Source organism: Cydia splendana, chromosome 26 (genome assembly GCF_910591565.1).
Source record: "Cydia splendana chromosome 26, ilCydSple1.2, whole genome shotgun sequence".
In the NCBI taxonomy this organism is placed as follows: domain Eukaryota; kingdom Metazoa; phylum Arthropoda; class Insecta; order Lepidoptera; family Tortricidae; genus Cydia; species Cydia splendana.
The window spans coordinates 8,957,835-8,980,904 of NC_085985.1; the positions used below are offsets into that span (position 1 = coordinate 8,957,835).

General features: G+C 39.6%; 2 protein-coding genes across 2 annotated transcripts in view; one reads left to right on the forward strand and one right to left on the reverse strand.

Moving 5' to 3' along the window:
• Positions 1 to 8,522: 8,522 nt before the first annotated feature.
• On the reverse strand, positions 8,523 to 21,282 carry LOC134803584 (uncharacterized protein MAL13P1.304-like). Its single transcript, XM_063776385.1, has 10 exons — positions 21,109 to 21,282; positions 20,243 to 20,413; positions 19,899 to 20,102; positions 18,157 to 18,253; positions 15,778 to 15,900; positions 14,654 to 14,749; positions 14,182 to 14,302; positions 12,313 to 12,483; positions 9,419 to 11,509; positions 8,523 to 8,640 (listed from the first exon to the last, which is right to left on the reverse strand). Exons 1-10 carry the CDS (start codon positions 21,237 to 21,239, stop codon positions 8,591 to 8,593), a joined length of 3,255 nt encoding a protein of 1,084 aa, XP_063632455.1. The 5' UTR covers positions 21,240 to 21,282; the 3' UTR covers positions 8,523 to 8,590.
• A 208-nt stretch (positions 21,283 to 21,490) lies between these two features.
• Positions 21,491 to 23,070, forward strand: part of LOC134803271 (protein neuralized) — a 66,631-nt gene continuing 65,051 nt past the window's right edge. Inside the window, exon 1 of the mRNA XM_063776020.1 lies at positions 21,491 to 21,940. Coding sequence (XP_063632090.1) covers positions 21,913 to 21,940 — 28 coding nt within the window. The 5' untranslated portion in view covers positions 21,491 to 21,912. The remainder of the gene's footprint in view (positions 21,941 to 23,070) is intronic.

Consider the following 23,070-nt stretch of genomic DNA (forward strand, 5'->3'; position numbering starts at 1 on the left):
AAGCCAGGGATGTAACCTTCTTAGAAAATACGTTCATTAAAAAAGTATCAAGTGATGACATTGACAATGTCATTGAGTCAATTGAAATATTTCCACAAATTGAAAATAATGGAAATAAAAATGTTGTAATCGAATTGTCGAACCCAACTTCTGTACAACCAGCGATATCGGTAGTGAGCGGTACGTCTGATGATGCCAATTTAACACAAAATTCTCAGAGTACGAGCGATCGAACGAGTACGATCACAATAAATGATTCGTCTAGCTCTAGTGAATGTGATGATCCGGCCGATGCAACTTATATTCCAGAGGAGGAGAGTACGGATACTTCGGAATATGACAGTTCATCGGGTTCACCACATTTTGGATTCCTAGCGGGCACGTGCGATCCAGATGCTCCACGGACTGTACGAGAAGCACTGAGTGGTCCAGATGCTGACAATTGGAGGGAAACAATGTCTTGTGAGTACAACTCATTTATTAAGAACGAGTGTTGGACACTGACAGATCGACGAGAGTCACAAAAACCTGTCAAATGCAAGTGGGTGTTCAAAGTAAAACGTGGATTGAACGGTGAACTACTCAAATATAGGGCACGCCTGGTAGCTAAAGGCTTCACGCAGCAATATGGAATAGACTATGAGGAGACGTATTCACCAGTTGTCAGATATTCCACTATACGTACTTTGTTAGCCTTGGCGGTTGAGTACGGTATGAAGATTGAACATCTTGATGTAAAAACAGCATTTCTCAACGGTGACTTGAAGGAAACTGTGTTCATGGAACAACCGGAAGGCTTTATAGTTAAAGGTCAAGAAAGTAAGGTCTACAAATTAAATCAAGCTATTTACGGGTTGAAACAAGCCTCAAAGGCATGGTACGAGAAGATTGATCATGTTCTATGCAGTAAGTTGAAGTTCAATAAGTCATCATCTGAGCCTTGTGTTTATTTTCAGCGACTGAAGGGGTCGTTTATAATTATTGCTCTGTATGTTGATGATATAATATTGTTTTCGACAGGTGATGAACGTGATAAGCTAGATGTCAAAGTCAAATTAATGAAGGAATTTGATATGACAGATCTAGGGCCAGCTCATCAGGTGTTAGGTATGAGATTGTGTAGAGATGAAAACAAAATTACTCTCGATCAATCGAGTTATATCGCGATGGTGCTGAAGAAATATAAAATGGAAGAGTGTAAGTGTTCGCCTACTCCCATGGAAACTGGACTTAAGTTACCTAGGGGCAATCAAAGAGATGATACCTATGATTATAGAGGTCTTGTAGGTTCTCTTATGTATATTGCTATCTGTACCCGACCAGACATCGCATACGCAGTTAGTTACTTGAGTCAATTTAATGAATCATTTACAGAGACCCACTGGAAAGCAGCCAAAAGAGTCCTGCGCTACTTGAAAGGTACTTTGGATCTCCGTTTGACTTTTAAGAAAGGCAAGCAGCAGCTGGACATCACCGGATATGCGGATGCAGACTGGGGCAGTGACGACGTAGACCGCCGGTCGTACACGGGCTATGTTTTTAAAATAGGTGAGTCAGTAGTTACTTGGGAAAGTCGCAAGCAAAAAACAGTTAGCCTTAGCTCTACCGAAGCCGAATACTACTCTTTGTCTAATTCTTGTAAAGAGGGTATGTTTATTAGTACATTTCTGAAAGAAATTATAAATAAAGAAATTGTACCGACAATTTTCAATGACAATCAGTCAGCGCTAAAATTGTGTAGGAGCTCTTTACATCATGCTAGGACCAAACATATCGATATACGGCATCATTTTATTAGAGAACTTGTAAATAGTAATAAGATTACTATTGAGTATCTAAATACTAATGATATGTTGGCAGATATACTGACGAAAGCGTTGTGTAAAGTTAAACACAGTAAGTTTGTGAGACAGCTCACATTACTGTCATAGGTAAATACATTTAACTATGTATTCTATGTAATAATTGTGTTCTTAATGTAATTACCATCATGGTTATTTGTTGGTTTAGTCAAACATGATAGTGATTACATGAAATTAAAAGACTTGTTTATTTTATAAACATTTATTGAATAACAATTCATAATGTGAATAACTGAACTTTGTTAATAAGGTGTAGCGAAAGTTCAGTGCATATGTTTTTGTTAATTTAATGTTATAGTGAAGTGTAAGTCACCATTTAAGTTTTGTGTTTGTGTGTGTAAACAAGATTGCTTTGGTTTAAGGGCCAGTGTTGGAAAGTGTCTTCGTAAACTTAAAGAATCTTGTTTTATATGTATAACTGCATAAACGCACGTGGAACAAGTTTAAATGTTTGAATAAATATACAGCTTTTGTTCGCGTGCGTGATGCCGTCACATTCGTTTCGACCTTGCTGCTAATCAGACTAAATTTGTATCAGTGCCTAATCCTCGACAATATACTCTTCATATGGACTCATCATAGTTTCCTTTACGCCAGATTCAACATGAGATGGACTCGAGACATGAACGAGAATGTCATGCGCGCCTATTATGGGGCTACAGAGGGGGGAACACAGCTGTCCGCCTATCGTTCGAGAATACTGCCTCTGTTTCAGGCTCTTGAACCTACCATCACCGTGTCGAACGGTCTAATAGCGAAGAGTCTCGACCAACATCTTGAGAGACTCTCGCTAGGTGGTTGGATCAAGGGTCAGATAGTCCGCCGGTTCCTCTCTCTGCAGCCCTGACCACCGGTAGCTTGGGCCTTGCCCCGCTGCTGGCGGCACCCTAGGTTAGGTTTTTTATAATGTGTTTATATTCATTTTTATAGTTTTGTAAGTGTTTTTATATTTTACTTTTATATTCATATTATAAATAGCCTAACTTAAGATGAGAAATGAATAAAGAGATTTATAATAAGAACACACCACACAAGTAGGTATAAAGATAAACAAAGGAAAGGCAAAAAAACTTGTTTGTGCTGGAGGCTTCATAGACCGCCCATGCCAACCTCGGTTATTCAATAATAAGTTGAATTTAAGTGTGCGTAAAGATTACAATCGTTTGAACTGGTCAAAAACCTCATAATGAGGTAACTGAATAGACTGGGTTTTTATTTCGGTTACCGGTAACAGAGGTTAACTCGATCTGATACGGTTACCGAATCAAAGTGTTACCTTATTAAGCGGTTACCGTTATGGTAGGGGTTTTTATAAACACCTCTAAAATAACCCTATGAAAAACCCCGGTTAAGGTAACCGGTTCCTGTCCCTGCTGTATACAAATACATATACTATTACAAATACAATATTCATTAATATAAATAAATGTACAGAATGTCGCGGTTAGTTGAAAATATCTATATTTATACAGAATATTTTTTCAACCTTTTTCAACTTTTAAGCGGTATCCAGACGGGATGATCAAATCGAGCGATTTGATCAGGAATGAAATTGGCGTCAATCTCCAATTTAATCACCAATTTTAGATTTATGGTGATATTAGAGCCCTTTAAATTGAAAAATGCCCCAGAACGAAAATACTGGCCACACAAATTGGTATTCTTGCTTCCGCACCTCATTTTATCGGTAATATCGGTCATTATCGGCGGTTGAATTCGGCGAGCCAAATTGGCGTTTGCGTCCGCACGTCCTGATTCGATCGGGCAATTTAATCAGATTGGCGAAAAATTAACTAGTCTGGATACGCCTATTTTTAGCCATTAGCCAGCCTAGCCATTTTTTAAGAGGTAAATAGACTCTGACCATGCTAATTTTGCACAAACTTGGCAGTAAGAATGCATCATAGAGGTACAATAGTCATCATCATCATCATCATCTCAGCCATAAGACGTCCACTGCTGAACATAGGCCTCCCCCTTGGACCTCCATACGTGCCGGTTGGAAGCGACCCGCATCCAGCGTCTTCCGGCGACCTTAACAAGATCGTCTGTCCATCTTCTTCTTCTTGAGGCCTTACAATAGTAAACAGATGAAATGGTAGAGCCGGGAGATGGCCGAACGAGATGCTCTTATGGAACTTTCAGTAGGAGTAGCAGAGAAAGCGTTATTATTGTGTCCTTGTCAGTCTCACTTATACCGTAAATTTAGTATGGTTTATGGTGGGTAACAAATAACCCAACCAAATTACGTAGGTTGTTTTTGGTATGTTGTCAGGAATGTTAAAACGTGTTTTTAATTTTGTCGCATTGCGTGTGTTCGGTCCCTTATAGCACAGCCATAAAAAATATACAGGGTGGTCCAAACCTTAACGACCAAAAAATTGTTTTTTAGATTCCTCACGTCGTGGACCCCAGTGCACGTCGTGGATCAGAATATACCCCGAAATCGCGAAAAAAGATTTAACCTTCCATAGAAAATGGAGCAGCCAAAATTTTTTCTCGCGATTTCGGGGTTGGTCCCATAGTAAAAGTTCCCCAGTATAATCCCAAAACCTCCCTGGCAACGGGAATACAGTTATTTTTTAGCCACCCTTTATGGGAACCCCGGAATTTCATAACAAAAGAGTTTCAAAAATCATAACTCTAAAACTACGAAAAATCGGCTAGCATACTTACATGGGGTATATTCTGTAGACGTGTAAGTAATGCTCGTAATATTACAAATGAGATATCTCTCGAAGGCGGCATTACGTATCACTCCGAAAAATCAACCATCACTTCAAACATCACTCATTACGCGAGCGCGAACGATCGGCCGAAGCGCGCGTAATAGATTCGATTAAATATAGATTGACGGGCCGATATGAATGGTCAGTTCAAGTATATACACAGTGCGCGTAATGTATAATGCCACTTGTGATAGCGTCATATTTGCTCGCCATGCCACCATTGCTATGTTATCCCGCTCGCACTCGCACTCGGTGCTCGCGCTCTCTCGCTCTGCGATGCTTTCGGCTATACCGAGTACCGGCGTACCGAGTCACAAAACGCAACGTGTAATAGATATATAGACGCGCCGATATAAGACGCCATAGAGTGCTGTAGATGCGCTGCGTAATGTAGGTGGTAGCTGTGATATGGTGCCATTTCGCGCGCGCCCTAGCGCTGTTCGCGTTCCGGCGATGTACCGAGTGATGAGTGATGTGATATCACAGTGTAATATTACGTTTTCGAAAAAGTGATGTGATATAGCATTACTTTTTGAAGCACTGTTTCGCGCATGTCTAATATTCTGATAGTCCACGACGTGAGGAATCTAAAAAAAATTTTTGGATGTCAATGTTTGGACCACGCTGTATTTGTGTTGTGTACGCTGTTGTGTGTTATTGTGTGTGTGTGTGTGTGTGTTTGTGTGTCCAAAAATTTTTTTTAGATTCCTCACGTCGTGGGCTATCAGAATATACCCCGAAATCGCGAAAAAAGATTTACCCTTCCATAGAAAATGGACCAGCCAAAATGAATGAAACAGCCAAATTTTTTTCGCGATTTTGGGGTTGGTCCCATAGTAAAAGTTGCTCAGTATAATCCCAAAACCACCCTGGCAACGGGAATGCAGTTATTTTTTAGCCATCCTGTACGGGAACCCCGGAATTTCATAACAAAAGTTAAAAGTTTAAAATCCATAACTCGAAAACTACGAAAAATCGCCTAACATACTTACATGGAGTATATTCTGATAAGTAGCGGACGACGTGAGGAATCTAAAAAAATTTTTTGGACGTCAATGTTTGGACCACCCTGTATACTAGATCTATGGAATGCATACATCCCTATAAATTACATATTTGATGTAGCACGGGCATGAAATCTTAGCGTGGTCCGTATCTATAGTCTGTATCTTTAGGTATTCAAAAAAGAGTAAACAAAATCTACCCTCAAATGGTTTCTTAAGCCAGTCGAGGGTAGATGAAAACATTACATGATCAAATAATGTAGGTTAAAGTCAGGTCGTTCAGTGACTGATCCAGGCGGTTTTGTATTTGGTTAGTTAACCAATAAATGTTATAAATGTACACATTTTTTGTTTACTTTTATTTAAGTACCTAAAGATACAGAGTATACATAGGTCATATAGAGCCTCGGAGTAAATATCTATGGAGTAGAGACGCGCACTAATTTCTATCTGAAAAATTCTGTCGTTTTTGGCGCGGGGGACGAGGTAACGCACACAAATAATGTTAACACTAATGCATTTTTAGCATGCGTCGCTACACACGCACACGACAAAATTATCAAACACTAGCAAAAACTATATTCACACAAGTACAAGAACAAACACAGACAACCCTGTCCGTGAACGAGATGACGTCAGTTCTAAGTAAACCTAGATAGTGCGAGGGACGCGCCGATAATATTGTCGATAAAATTGTCAATGAATTTTAATTTCTGATTTTATCAATTATAATAATAATACAATATCAAGTCTTTGTACCAGCATTTTACTAACTTTGAATTTTTGTATTGTTTAGATGTTATTTCTAATAGTTTGTCAATTTGTTTAGGGCGAATCTTGCAAGCTGATATAGAATGATTTTTTATTATCAGTTCATTAGTTAATATTTTACATGTTGGTTTACTTCTGAAAGCAATGCAATATACTATCGAGCATGCAGATCTGATGACAGAGATGGAACGCGGCCATAGGATGTCATTTAAGGGATATTGAGTAGGGGATAATTAGTATATATATCGGCGGTAGATCGTAAAATCGGGCATATCGAGATATTCCTAGGCATATCATGAAACGCCACCATTTAATAATCTGCCTTTTGCATTTTTTGCCACGGCTAGTGCTGCATTCTATGTGGCATTTGGAGCAGAATGCGTAGGTATTAGGTAGGTACTAAAATCATACGCTATCCAAACACGTACTATAAGTAGGCTGTCAAGCCATTTCAATGGTTATCATTTGCTAAAATTAGGACATCCTACTTATTCGATATGCCTAAATATTGAGGTTTGTACGATATGGCTGGTGTTCGCTAGGCATCATGACCATCTGTATATTATTAATTATGTTTATATCGATTTTACCGATATTGGTTTTTATGGTGTCCCATCACTAATATTGGTACGGTGATACCAGAGTAATAAATTAAAAGTGCCTATTTATGGAAAGTGACAGCCGTAAATACCTTAAATTAATAAAATATTTGACATGTTAAATAAAAATATATAGCTGGTCAAGCAAATCTTGTCAGTAAAAAAGGCGCGAAATTCAAATTTTCTATGGGACGATATCCCTTCCCGCCTACATTTTTCAAATTTGCCGCCTTTTTCTACTGACAAGATCTGCTTGACCAGCTATATGTAGAAACTAAAGGAAAAATTAATTTTCAAAAAAGAGTCTATCGGTAATTTTACGTTATTTAGGGGTTATGCACAAATCACGCGAGATGTTTTCGACTACTTTTTGATCCCCCGTCCCCCTTTTCTTTATTCTTATAGATCTATTTATTTGATTAAATAGATTAGGTTGATATGAAACTAAGGTGTGTAGCACTAAGCTAGCTAGTAAATTTTCTCTTTTCTCTTTATCGCTCAAATATGCAATAGTGATAGAGAGGTTAGATAACGAAATTTAAATTTTCTTGTTCCGCGGCGGACCCCCAGATTGTGATGGATTGTGGTAGTCGCGCCCCCTACGCAGAGTTTCGCATAATATTTCCTATTAGAAATTCTACTCGTACCTAATTAATATTTAGAAAGTCTTCTTTAGAATTACCCTTAATTAGATCTAATATCATATCACTGGTATCACTGTCAGATTGACAATGTTTTTTAGTTATTTGCAAAGTTAATGCACTATTTGATAATATTTAGATGTAATAGTACTTACATATGATAAGAAACGTGTTCTTTTTGTAGACTAGACGTTTCCGATCTAATTTTGCACGAGAAAACGCTGCAATTCGGCATTTTCGGCTCCTATCATTCCGCTTAGACTGACGTTTGCTGAATGGCGTATGACGTGTGGCAACTAGTTTTATATAACCTCCTTGACCGGCGGCCGCGATCTTTTTGCAGAGGGGAACGCCTGTTAATGGCCGCTCCATAGATATTTACTCCGAGTATAGAGCAACACAATAGGGTATTTTCCTACTAGTCAAATCAGTTACTTTTTTAGAGCTGTCAAAACGATTTGCTAATATGGAATTTATATGAAACATTACATCGTGACGTCACGGTCAACTCACCTACTTTTTATATTCCTATCCGATTTATTAAATAGAAATTGTGTTTAAAAATAACTCTTATCTGTGTTTTTGTAATAACAGCCAAATCCGGTGCTTTATTTCATGCATGGTGTAAAATAATTTATTTTAAATACAGTATAATACCCTATAGGCCCCGTGCATGAACTATAGGGGGCAGCACAGGAGCCGTCAGATTTTTGGCGCGAGGCGTAAATGTCTCGTTTATGCTTCCGATGTAGCCCACAAGATGGCAGAACCTACTATGCACAAGGAAACGTACCGGCGAGAACAGTAGATGGTAGCACTTGGTTTGGCAATGTACATGTGCACATATGTTTTCGATTCAGGGCACAAGATGGCAGACCTTCCAACGCGCACGGTCCCTATTGTAAATGATGCTTGTTAATATTAACTTGTTTATTTACACCTTTGGCCGTAGTTAATGACTTCAAAATGTCCCTGAATTCTTCTTTACTTGTTGGAAAACCCTTTGGACGAAGGCTTAAAAGTTGGCAGTTTTCCTGAAAAAAAAAATTAGACTTGTGAATATCTCTATCTCTCTATCTAATACTTTTAAATGAGCAATTCTAGTTTATTTATTCATTTCGGGCATCTAACGATTTCGATGAAATTTGCTATATGGTGGTGTTCGGGGTCAATTAATCGATCTAGCTAGGTCTTATCTCTGGGAAAACGCGCATTTTTGAGTTTTTATATGTTTTCCGACCAAAGCTCGGTCTCCCAAATGATAGTTCCACTACTTGACGTTAGATGTCGACTACAAAATAACGCGCGTTTTAGTAAGAAAACTGATTTATGGAGTTACCACTCTTTACTTATATTACTCTATGGTTTCTATAACTGAGAATTTCCAGAGAATTTCATTTTCAAAATCATTTGTTTTTGAGATAGCGCTATTCTGCTTAGGAGGGCAGATATGGCTCTTTAAATTATCAACATAGTTACTTAATGTGCTCATTATCGCACTAGTGCGGTAAAGTAGCGCCATATGTACTGGAATAGTTATTTCCGATACAAGTGCGGAAAAGAGGAACTCGTGTCGATTTAAAACACTCCCTTCGGTCATGTTGTAATTTATCGCCACTCGTTTCGAATTTCCTTTTCGCACGTGTATAGCACAACGTTTTACAGTACATATGGCCCTTTAAATTTTTGACATACGCACGAAAAGTGCTATTTTACGCACTAGTTAATTTTACTAGTCAGGCAAATACAGACAGGCAATGTGCCATACTAGTCTCTAGGCTAGATTGTATAATTTTACCATAATTTACTTACTTGGGCTAAATCTAGTGGGCACATTTTTAGCCAATTTCTTGAAAACCGGCAAACTCTTCTGTGGAATCTTCGGTCTTTCCACTCCGTTACTATTTTTCCCTGCATTCATTCCTAGTTTGTTACTTAGTGAAGAAAACGTCATTTTGTTTTTCATCATTGGAATCTTAGTTTTCAACTTATCTGCCAATTTGATCTGTTTTTCTGCTGGTAGTTTTGACATAGGTATGATTTTGGATTTAGTGATAGTCACATTAAGCATGTTACTTGTTTTATTTGTATTGTTTTGAGTAATTTTGTTATTTCCAACAGCTTTTTGCAGTTTTTCATTGATATTTGTTTTTTCTTTTAAAATTCTTGTATTAACGGTTTCTTTAGGATTGTTTTTAGATTTTTCTGCATTGGCTGTAGTTTTCTTAGGCTGTTCATTGTTATTTATCGTGTTTTTAATTACTTGTTCTGTAGTTTTTCTTTTCTTCGCTAAAACGTCATCAGTTTTCTCTGATTGTTGATCATTTCTTACTGTTTTTGCTAATATTTTATTATCATTACCAGATTTCTGTTCAGTACTTTTAGGGTTAACTTTTCTTTTCTCGCCTACTTGAGCCTTTTCTTTATCTGTATTGTCTTTAGTAGTAATTTTAGCACTTTCCTTTTGCTTTGCTTTAACAACTTTGCTGTTATCAGATACTTCGCCAGATACTTGTGTATTGTCAATATTTCCTTTCGTAACAAGTTTGTTATTGGCATCACTTTTCACATCTTTTGGCTTTGTCATGTTGTCTTTAGATTTTTTGATGACACTAGTTGTAGTTTTGTCTGATCCTGTCTTACCTACGGCACCCTCTAAATTTATATCTTTATCAGCGTTTTTAGTAACCTTCTTAGAAACTCCATTTTCTTCGATATCTTTGTAGTTTCTTGGTACTGGTTTATCTTTTCCTGATGCCGCTGATTTAGAACTTACTCTACTAACAGTTTCTGTATCATTAATCTTTTTCTTATTAGTTATATTTTCTTCTGTATTATCGTCCTTAGTATATGTAGCCCTTTTAGAAATACCAACAGTATTTTTCACTCTTAAGTTCACATCTTCAGCATTTTCAGTTTGATTCGTTACGCGTTTTGAACTTACAATATTTGCATCATCCTTTTTGATACTGCCCACTTTCTTATTGTCGTTCTTAGTATCTGTTGTAGTTTCTGAATTTGTAGATCTTACAGTATTCTTTTCCTTATTCTTATCTTTAGACTTGACAGTATTTTTAACAGTAGGTTTATCGTTTGTAGTGTTCTCTGTATGTTTCTTCGGATTTCCGTTATCCTTTTCTATTACAGCTTTCTCTTTTTGCTTAGCAATATTCTTGCTCACAGCTTTATCATTTTGAATCTTTGCTGTGTTTTCAGTTTCTTTTTCAGATCTACCAGCGTTACCTTCTGTATTCGTATCTTTATTAACGTTTCTGTCATTATTATTAACATTTTTCTTGGTAACTTTCGAAGTAGCCTCACTGCTATTCTTAGATCCATCATCTTTGTTGTTGGTATTTTTACTACGAACTTCGGCGTTACTTGAAGATTTAGACTTAATAATCTTGCCATCTCCCTTTTTCCCGGCATCACTTACAGGATCAACTATATCTTTGACAGTTTCTTTCACGATTTTCGTCGTCGTTTTACCAGAAATCTTTTTCTGTCCATTTTCCAAGCCGTCTTTCTGTGCATTGAGTTGTGTGTCATTTATTTTTTGAACTTTTGAACTAACAAGTCCTATTTCAGCTTTTCCTTGAATAGTACTACCACCTTTTAATCCAGCTTTACTATTGCTATTATTACCATCATCATTTCTTGATTTTTTAGCATCATTTCTATTATCACTCTCAATACCTCTTTTAACGCTTCTCCTACTCTCATCTGTATTTTCCTGTTTAGGTTTACTCTTCTTAGCTTTCTTAGGAATGGTTTTAGGAGGCGCCATGTCTGTTTTGCGATTTTGGGGCTTATTCTCTTTGCCGGAAGGCTTTTTCGGCGAATGTTCCACGTTAGGCACGTCCGGTTCTTGATCGATTGTTGTGCGACGCTCGTGGAGGCGGCCTGGGAAAAAAAAAAGAATTTGGGACATCTTACACAGATCAACCTAGCCTCAAACTAAACAAAACTTGTACTATGGGTGCTAGGCGACGATATACATACTTATATAGATAAATACATACAAATACACTGGCGTTCAAAAGTGCATGGAGATGTTGCAACCGTAATATTAAGGCATTACGGTCGACATGTTCATCACACAAATAAATGCCCTTACCGGGATTCGAACCCAGGAAAATCGGCTTCACAAGCAGGATCTCTACCCACTAGGCCAGACCGGTCGTCTAAAAATGTTTTCAGTTTTGTTCCAAGGAGAACGAAAAGGAGAAACACGTCCATTTGATGTTAAGGTTTACTAGATAGTAAATGGCGCTCGAAGAAGCGCTGGTGGCCTAGCGGTAAGAGCGTGCGACTTGCAATCCGGAGGTCGCGGGTTCAAACCCCGGCTCGTACCAATGAGTTTTGCGGAACTTACCAGTCGCTTTTCGGTGAAGGAAAACATCGTCAGGAAACCGGACTAATCCCAATAAGGCCTAGTTTCCCCTCTGGGTTGGAAGGTCAGATGGTAGTCGCTTTCGTAAAAACTTATAGGATAGTTGTCAAGCGGACCCCAGGTTCCCATGAGCCGTGGCAAAATGCCGGGACAACGCGAGGAAGAAGAATGGCGCTTGATCAAATCGGAACTAGAGATGCAACGGATAGTTGTTTGGCCGGATAACGGATATCCGGCCTAGTTTCCCCTCTGGGTTGGGAACGCGAGGAAGAAGAGTAGCTTGTTTATCACCACTGAGGTCTAAAATACATACCAGCGGTTTCAGGATCTGACTCGAAAGTGTCCTGCATCTCTCTGGCCGGTCCGGCAGCTTGTAAACATATGTCGCAGATCTTGGACAGTATGGAGGTCCGTTCAGAGGTCTCTAATGTGGGGTCCTTGAATTGCTTGTAGAGCTTGCCGATGGCGCTGATGTAGTCTTTGGCTATGGAAGTAAAGAATAAAACTAATAATAAAATAATAAATAAATATTAATAAATATTATAGGACATTCTTACACAGATTGACCTGTCCCACAGTAAGCTCAATAAGGCTTGTGTTGTGGGTACTCAGACAACGATATATATAATATATAAATACTTAAATACACAGGAAACAACCATGACTCAGGAACAAATATCTGTGTCATCACACAAATAAATGCCCTTACCGGGATTCGAATCCGGGACCATCGGCTTCATAGGCAGGGTCACTACCCACTAGGCCAGACCGGTCATCACAAGAAAAGAATAAGAATTTGTTTATTATTGTTTACTTTGCCAGTCTGGGTTGGAAGGTCCAGTCGGGTAAAAACTAGCGCCTACGCCAATTCTTGGGATAAGTTGCCAATCGGAGCCTATAAGCCGTGGCAAAAAAGCCAAGCTTTCGTGAGGAAGATTCAAATTCAAAATATATTTATTTCAATAATTTCAATAGGGTATTTGACTACTAGTCAAATCAGTTTCTTTTTTCGACCTGTCAAAACGATGTTGCTTCTATGGAATTTATATGAAACACTAGCATGTGACGTCACAATCAAATAACCTACTCTTTATAGTTTTACACGGATTTAAAATAGAAATAGTGTCTAAAAATAACTGTTGTCTAAGTTTCCCTATTAATCTTGGTGCTTTATTTCATGCATGGTGTAAAATAATTTATTTTAAATACAGTCAAATACCCTAATATACGTTTGGCAAAATATTAGAGATGCACCGGATATTCGGTTACTATCCGGTATCCGGCCTATCCGCCCATTATTTTAATATTCGGCCGGATACCGGATAGTGATCTACTATCCGTCCGGATACCGGATAGTAACATTGCATGATTTCGGAGTAAACAAAATTGGATTTAAGAAACAGTCACGGTCATTCATTACAAAACACACAGTTATTATAAAACAATTTAAACATTCCACGCGCACTCATTTCGAACCTAGAAATAAGTACGCGCGAATGTTCACTTCCTAGTCAAAAATTAAACATAAATTTAATATCACAACCTGCACAATGCGCATCTGAAATACCGAAATGTAGGTACCTATAGTTCCGCCGGCCGAATATTCGGCGGCCGGATACCGGATATTCGGCCGATGGGCAGGCCGGATATCCGGTATCCGGCCAAACAACTATCCGTTGCATCTCTAATAGAAATAGTGTCTAAAAATAACTGCTGTCTACGTTTCTCTATTAATCTTCTGGTGCTTTATTTCATGCATGGTGTAAAATTTATTTTTCATCACACTTGCTCGGAAAAGATGTATTTACACGTAGGGCTTGCGGGCGGGAAATTGAAATTTTCGCCCTAGGGCGGAAAAAATCTTTTCCGAGCAAGTGTGATGAAAAACACTTATTTACACGTAGGGCTTGCGGGCGGGAAATTGAAATTTTCGCCCTAGGGCGGAAAACTGTTTTATACAGAAGTTTGTTTTTATTAATTCTCCTTTTTTTCCTTACAAGTGTGATGAAAAACATTGTGTGTGCCACGGGCGGTAAAGAAATTCCGAACTCGTGAACATTTTAAGCCCTCGCTTCGCGTCGGGCTTAAAATTGACACTCGTTCGTAATTTCTTATTTCCCGCCCTTAATACACAATGTACTATTAAATACAGTCAAATATACTTTTGGTAAAATATACATACGCATGTACTCCACTTCGAACTTCATGCGGTGGCAGAAGGGGACGATGGGGGACCACAGGTTCTCTAAGGTCCAATCCACTTGGAGCAGGTCCAGGAATCGAACGCGGTACCCGCCTTCCGGCTGTGGAATAGGTATTGGGAGTTTTAGTATGTAATAAACAGGTTTCTGAAATACTTATGAATAAGTTTTTGGCAAAAATTTCATGGTTATAAGTGAGCTGATCTGATGATGGAGACAGGAGGTGGCCATAGGAACTCTGTGATGAAACAGCGCAACCTAATTGTGTTAGGGGTTTTTAGAATTGTCTCGATGAGTATTAGTTGTCTGTCGTAAGAAAAGTACAGTCAGCGATAAAAGCTTGTACCAAAAATTAAATTTTTGCTAAAAACTTATTAACATTGTTAATGCCAGTGTGCACTCGGAAAGGTCTACTATTATTTATTCTGTGTCTGGTGGAGACTGCATAGTTACCATGGCCTGCATTTTGAGTTTGTCCGCGTATCTCTCGGCCAACTCCAGCAGCGTGGTGCGACGGGAACGAAACGCTGTCGCATAGCTCTGTAATACCTGCAAACAAAAGCATAGAATAAATAATAGTATGTACTACCGTACAGAAAGGACACTTCCTACAAAACCGAAGTTTGACAGCGGTTCAGGGTCGAATCATGCTATACATGGCACTATCCCTTTCCGCTATTTAGGGTTGTCAAAAATCAAGTGATTATCTTATCTGTGGTCGTGCACGCAAAAGGAAGTCAAGTGGTGTCAACCCTAATAATTGCTCGGAGCAATGCTGAGCCGAACGGAGCCGATTTCGGCCGAAGTGAGGAGTGTCTCCCCACTATAGTTCGATTTTTTGCATTAGAAAAAAGGTAAACAATCTTGATGTCTTTTAGTTGAAAAACGCGTTTTAAAAATAAGTCATGGCAAATATGTAACAATTATGAATCGAATACGATCATTTATATTCTTCTGCTTTCATAAGTAATAGTTACTGATTTTTAAAAAGCGTTTTTCAATTAAAAGACATGTCAAGATCGCTTACCTTCTTTCTAATGCTAAAAAAAACGAACTATAACATAAGATACAATTTTATCTTGGGCATAAAAAAACATATTATTGATGTTCCAACACGCCCTACAAACTAAGTACTTCTTCTAGTTTCTTACTCTGTATTTCAAGTACCTACCTACATAATAAATGTATATTTCTATAACCGACCATTCTATGTTGTTGTTGACACCGGGAGTCCTTAAGACTGACGGTAATCACCGTCAGTCTAAACCAAACTAATCAGTTTGGTTCTGAATGAACATTATTTATAGTAATAAGACTTGGCAGAATACTCTGTGCTAGCTCTTTCTGATGAGCTGGCTTCACCAGCGTTACTGCCACGTTCCTGTAGCGAGTCGCTGCCCCATGATAGCACCCCGTATGGTAGTATATTAACCTGCAGAGCGAGGTTGGGTAGCTGCAGCTTGGGCAGAATACTCTGTGCTGGCTCTTTCTGATGAGCTGGCTTCACCAGCGTTACTGCCACGTTCCTGTAGCGGATCGCTGCCCCATGATAGCACCCCGTATGGTAGTATACTAACCTGCAGAGCGAGGTTGGGTAGCTGCAGCTTTGGCAGAATACTCTGTGCTAGCTCTTTTTGATGAGCTGGCTTTACCAGCGTTACTGCCACGTTCCTGTAGCGGATCGGCGCGAATTTTCGGTGCTGTGAACATGAATACAAAATATTTATAGTTTATATGTAAGTATTAGACTTTTATTTTTATTTCCCAGTAAGTTTTTAACCTTTTGAACGCCAAACGGCGCATCCATATGCCGTGCCACTGACGCCACGAGGGTAAAATTTAGTTTCGTGAATAAATAATGCATAATAGTGGGGTGTTTTTCAGTAGATTTTCGTCAAAAACGATCGAGGTCAAATGCCGTCTTTGGCGTCGTTGTCACGATTTTGCGTTGACGTCAATTGCCGTCTGTGGCGTTCAAAAGGTTAACGGTGGGAGGTGGACAAGACAGGTTACTTATGGTGGTGAAGGCGTGCAAAAGGATCTGCCTCGGCTGAGCCCGTCTCCATCGACCGAGCTGCTCACACGCAAGGGGTTCGTTCTGTGTGGACCAGCCTATTTTCGTTACATACCAGAAACACATGTTATCCGAAAGTGTGTCTGTCTGTCTGTTAGCTCTTCACGCTTAAGCCGCTGAACTGATTTAGTTGAAATTTAGTATAGAGATAGTTTGAGTCCCGGGGAAGGACAAAGGTTAGTTTTTATGTCAGAAATCATCCCTGAAGAGAGTGCAAAGGGGGAGTGGAATTGAAAGAGTTAATGAAATCCTAATAATTGAAGTAAGCAATGCGCGAATTGTATGATTGCTATTAGCATTATCCAGGCGCTATACCTATTTTAGCTGCTGTCACTAATTCCACGCAGACGAAGTCGCAGGCATAAGCTAGTAGGCTATAACGTAGCGCTGCGACCGTAGCTTAGCAGTGAATGTGGTTAATACAAGCATCTATCATAATGAGAGTCACACTACTCACATGTGATCAATGGAATGTGTATCCCATGCCTAATTTTCGCTAATTACAATTTTCTTCTTTCTTCTGCTATTATTGGGAAGTTGATTTTTGGTTTCAAAACATGACACAAACATAAAAAAAACCGGACAAGTGCGAGTCGGACTCGCCCACCGAGGGTTCCGTACCTTTTAGTATTTGTTGTTATAGCGGCAACAGAAATACATCATCTGTGAAAATTTCAACTGCCTAGCTATCACGGTTCATGAGATACAGCCTGGTGACAGACGGACGGACGGACGGACGGACGGACGGACAGCGGAGTCTTAGTAATAGGGTCCCGTTTTTACCCTTTGGGTACGGAATCCTAAAAAGAAGAATGTATGTTTTTTTGTTAATGTTTATTAAAATGAGTTTTTCGAAACTTATGTACGGAATATCATTTGATATTTACCACTAGCTTTTCGGTGTAGGAAAACATCGTGAGGAAACCTGCGTACATCCGCGAAGAAATTCAAAGGTGTATGTGAAGTCCCCAACCCGCATTGGGCCAGCGTGGGGACTATAGCCCAAACCCTCTCGTGATTGAGAGGAGGCCTGTGCCCAGCAGTGGGATGTATATAGGCAAACAATTTTTTTTGTTTATTTAAACATACAATACTACGCTCCAAAACTGGAATAACTGATGTAGCTGAAACTGCCGCCAAGCTCAAATGGGATTGGGCAGGACACGTCAGCCGTATGCCGGATGACCTGTGGGCCAAAACAGCCACCCGTTGGGTCCCATAAATTGTAACGGGTCACGTTAGACCCCGTCGGAGATGGCGGCACGAGCTTGACGCTTTTGACAGAGACTGGTGGGAGACTTCCGAGGATAGGGATACGTGGGAGAATAAGAGGGAGGCCTTTGCCCAACAGTGGGACAGTATGGGCTCATAATAATAAAATAATATTGATCGTGATAATAGATCGATCGCAACGTCGGGCCGTGCTCGTTGACATCACCATCCCCCATGATGAGAATCTCGTGAAAGCCGAGAAGGACAAGTCCAGTAAGTACCTAGACTTGGCTCACGAGATAACAGCCATGTGGGATGTTGACTCGACGATCATTGTCCCGATAGTCGTTTCAGTGAATGGTCTAATAGCGAAGAGTCTCGACCAACACCTTGAGAGACTCTCGCTAGGTGGTTGGATCAAGGGTCAGATGCAGAAGGCGGTGATCTTGGACACGGCGCGGATAGTCCGCCGGTTCCTCTCTCTGCAGCCCTGACGCTGCTGGCGGCACCCTAGGTTAGGTTTTTTATAATGTGTTTATATTATTTTTTATTGTTTTGTAAGTGTTTTTATATTTTACTTTTATATTCATATTATAAATAACCTAACTTAAGATGAGAAATGAATAAAGAAAATAATATAATAATATTAAAACATAGAAGCCTCACTGACCGGCTTGTGAGCGTAGAAGGTGATAGTGAAGGAGACAAGATCAATCTTGCACTCGGCTGCGACCTCGTGCCAAACACCATCCTCTTGCACCGGTTTCCTGAAACACCAGAATGCTATGTGAAATGTACACTCTATATGTAAAGCCTAGATTTGTACCGAAATGAAAGATATTGTCGCTAGGAACTCTAGGGTGACAATAAACATTTTTTACTAAACTCATAGAAAAATTAACTAAAATTGGACCAAGCAACTCCCCCTGACCACAGTCACAGAATATATAATAGTACTAGGTACTGAAGAGTCACTCTCTAACAAAACGCGTCTGTTACGATCAGGACAGATATGGCCGCTAGGTGGCGACAGCGCCACGCTTATGGCAAACCCCAAAATTGGGGCCGAACGGATGTACTTTTAGCTACCTGTAGCAAAGCGACATCGCGGAGTGAGCCACGCCTGTCACAGTGTAAAAAGTAATAGTGGACCGGACGCCTTTCATGTTTGCGTAAATGGCGACAACGCACAAGAACATAGTAGGGTTATCACAGACTTTTACACACCAACACAAACATTGGATCTGAATAAATTGTGGCTTGTTCTGGTATGTAGTAGCTCTTTTACCATTTCAAAATTAGGACGCATGTACCTGACTGACTGTGAAACATGGGCACTTACAAACCACCAGAGAAATAAATTGCAATCATGTCAAAGGGCCATGGAACGAAGTATGACAGGAATAAGTAAAAGAGACAGACGGCGCGATTCGGGAAATGAATTAGAGATTCACTAGATATGAAATAGTAAAGATATGTGACGTTCCACGGCAAAATGTACCTTATGGCGGCTGGCGCTTACGCTATTATTAACGCCGCTCCAATATTCAGCCGGGGCGATGGTACCTTTTGCCGTGGAAGGTCACATATCTTTACTATAGTCAGAAGTGCCGGTAGTCAGAAGTGAAAGAATAAGAGCCAAAACAAAAGTAACAGACATCCTAACCAGAATCGATCAGCAAAAGTGGAGGTGGACTGGACACATGATGAGGGAAAATCGAGAAAAGTGGAGCAAAATTATAACGGACCCCAGAAACGGTAAGAGGAATAGGGGAAAACAACTCAAAAGAAGGGTGGATGAGCTAAAACTTGCAGCGGGACCCAACAGGAGGAGAGTGGCCCGCGATAGAGTACAGTGGAAGCAGCTAGAGGAGGCCTTTGCCAAGAGGCACACTGAATTGAGGGACATGCTCTGATGCAAAAATAAAATCACAAACTACCAATTCAGGATGAAAAGGCTTAATATACCTACCTGACTTCAGGTGGTGTGACCATAATATTGACCTGACTACATGATGGTGACAAAATGGTGATGATGGATGGACCTGACAAAATGGAAGGGACCACACGGAAACCGCCCTCCCGGCAGGCCGAAGAAACGCTGGTCCGAAGACATTACCCAAATAGCCGGAAAACATTGGATGGAGACAGGAGAAGACAGAGAAAGATGGAGGAGGCCTTCACCCAGAGAGGGATCCATATAAATAAATAAAACAACAAGTTCAAAAATACAAATTTAAACTAAAAATGGATATGGAAGAAAAGGCTATAATAATAATAACATGATGGTCAACATGGCCAGTTCCAGCATCACGCTGGCTTGGTCGCTCAAGCTGGCTTCCCGCTGCTTCAGCTCATACTGTGACGGTGGGAGCTTGAACTTGTACGGGTTGGTCAGATCTCTCAACATACCTGACTTCAGGCGGTGTGACCATAATATTGACCTCGGATTGCATGATGGTCAACATGGCCAGTTCCAGCATCACGCTGGCTTGGTCGCTCAAGCTGGCTTCCCGCTGCCTCAGCTCATACTGTGACGGTTGGAGCTTGAACTTGTACGGGTTGGTCAGATCTCTCAACATACCTGACTTCAGGCGGTGTGACCATAATATTGACCTCGGATTGCATGATGGTCAACATGGCCAGCTCCAGCATCATGCTGGCTCGCTCGCTCAAGCTGGCTTCCCACTGCCTCAGCTCATACTGTGACGGTTGGAGCTTGAACTTGTACGGGTTGGTCAGATCTCTCAACATACCTGACTTCAGGCGGTGTGACCATAATATTGACCTCGGATTGCATGATGGTCAACATGGCCAGTTCCAGTGTCATGCTGGCTCGGTCGCTCAAGCTGGCTTCCCGCTGCTTCAGCTCATACTGTGACGGTTGGAGCTTGAACTTGTACGGGTTGGTCACATCTTCTCCAAAGCTGAAAGAATATTGAAATTTGCATGTAATTCATTCATCAGAATCCGTTAATCTTGTGTATTGAATTACAAACCCAAAAGATTTACTTTTGTAGTCCTGTTTTAACGTCGTTAGTCAATAGGGGATATTACTGCAATGTTCTGCCACCAGAGTGAAGCACTACCGACTCAATAAATTCATAGACTAACTTATACATACTGTGCCTTAAATTGTTTTTTGACAAGTTTTCACAGACAATAAAATATGACATTGATGCATCAAGGCGGTTTGTTAACAAGGGCCTACCGGTAAACGCGAAAATCGAAATTTAGTTATCTGCCTCTTTATCGCTCGAATATGCAAGAGTGATAGAGAGATTAGATAACGAAATTTCGATTTTCTTGTTTCGCGGTAGGCCATGTGACAATGTGATTTGTTTACTGTATGTTCCACAAAGGTGCCATCTACGCAGAGCTTTGCCTAATGTTCCCTATTAACACAAAATTGCGTTCGACGTTTGAACGATTTTGAACCATAGAGAACAATTTAGAGTCTGTTCAGAAAGAGAAAGTCGTGGAATCATGGAATGTATGGGGCTCAATACATTCCACGACTCTTCTCTTTCCGCACAGACTATAAATAATGTTTTCTATATTTTAACCCTACTTTTATCTGCAAAGCGTCGTCTGGCCTAAAAATAATTGAATATAACAGTACCTTTCATCTTCAAAGGAATTCTGCTTTCGCTTATTCAACGCATCGTCTATGCGTTTCTCATAGTGAGCGATTTCCGCTAAAAGCTTTTCTTTATATGCCACGGAAACTGTTTTCTTTGATTTTCCGAACATTTTTCACTGATTTATCATAAAAATCGTATTAAAACAGCATCAAATCATAGCAGCAAAGCAAACGCACGATTCAAGATAATCAAGATTCAAAATAACAGATTGTTTTTTTTTTTAACAACTGACACTTGTAGTGATGTACTGCACTGATGCATTAGCATTATCGGTTTTCATCGACTTGGCGAACGAGTGACTAACTGCCAAGTTTCTAATTTAAAATGGTTGGTGAAATAATCAATACTAACGATGGCCGGTTTTTACTATGACTTAATCAGACTGACGTTTTTTTAATATGTCAATTGTCAAAGTTATATTACGGGCCAGCCACAATTGCATTTTTCTAATGTTAATTATAAATAATAAATAAATGATAACTTAGTGCTACAATAATGCGGTCACGTGAAATAATCACTTTAACTACAATGTGCATCCGTTTGATTTATAGCCCAACCGATTCTAGTGCATAAGTTACGAGATTCTTATAAGAATTGGCTTTACATTTTTTTAAATGGACGTGAGTGATATAATTGAATATTTTATAGTAAACATGAGTTTGTAGAGTTCATAGTTCAAGTTACTCGTGTGTTCTGACTGTGCGGTGTCTAGTAAACAGGACATTAGTTGTTGATACAACAAATTATCGAGTGATAATAAGTTTGGTAACGAAGGAAGCAAAATGGGGCAAAGTGGCAGTGCTATGCCAGGTAAGTGCTCCTAATTCACTCTAATTACACGTTCAAACGGTATTTGATTGTTCTAATTTCCATTATTAGCGTTTCCGCTTCATAACCTGTCTTTTTATACGAATGTAATTTAGTAGACTATCACGTGACATGCGCGTGTATATTATCTCATTTATACACGTCTGTATGTCTATTGTGGACTTGTAACTATCGTTTCTATGATAATGACGTATAATCCGTGAATATTATGTATTAACACATGTTTAGACATCGTCACCAACGAACTAATATTCCGTCGCTGCGCTGATCGTCACTGGTTGACTAAACCCCTTTAGAATAATCTAGAATAATCCTTGACATTAGATAAGAGATTTGTTTCTGAACAATGTAAACAAAAGATACAGGTTGAATTTGACCCACTTCCTGATAAATATTGTAAATAATATCATGTTCAAGCAGAAGTGTACATAATAGGGAGTAAGGACTGTATCGTTTATTATGGGTACAACTTTACTTAGCCGTTTTTTCTGGTATTATATTTTTATAAAAAAATTACACATATAGTTTAACACATTCGACACCGCGTACCCGACTCTCGGGCACTCGTAAACTTTACTCAGATGCCGGACAACCCGCCCAGCGGGTTGTTTTGTACGCAGATATAGACGACCGGTTTCTGGGGTAGTGCGCCGTTTTTTGCCCGGTTGCGAAAGTGTTAATTAGTGCTTTAATAATAAGTAACATGTCGTCCTGGGAGATCACGTAAAGCATATGGTTTGGACAATATTTACCTAATCCTCCCGAGTAACTACAATGATTTTGTCCAAATACTACAAGAAAATTTGCGGTTTGCGAACAAGACGAGATATTACACAAAAAAAATCATACTATGTAACCAGCAATTATATATGATTCGTAAAGCGAAACATCTGGGCATAGTCTAATCATTTCTTTTAGTTGGAAAAAATGTTTTGGATCTGTGCATGGTGGCCTTTTAGAGAATATGGCATGTTACTTACGACAACCCCGACTTTCGTATACAATATAACCATCATGGAGCGTTTCTATCGACCTGCTCTAGCCATGGTTCAACGACATGAATGTCCGTTAGGCTTTGGATTTCGGTAGGTTCTTTTAGCTGTTTCCCTCAT

Excerpts from the sequence above, each read along its gene's own strand:
- LOC134803584 (XM_063776385.1), bottom strand. The coding sequence starts at position 21,239 with ATGTTCGGAAAATCAAAGAAAACAGTTTCCGTGGCATATAAAGAAAAG. Across the intron at positions 20,414-21,108 it reads AATTCCTTTGAAGATGAAAG|CTTTGGAGAAGATGTGACCA; the intron begins GTACTGTTATAT and ends ATATTCTTTCAG. Across the intron at positions 14,750-15,777 it reads TACCCAACCTCGCTCTGCAG|GTATTACAGAGCTATGCGAC; the intron begins GTTAGTATACTA and ends TTTTGTTTGCAG.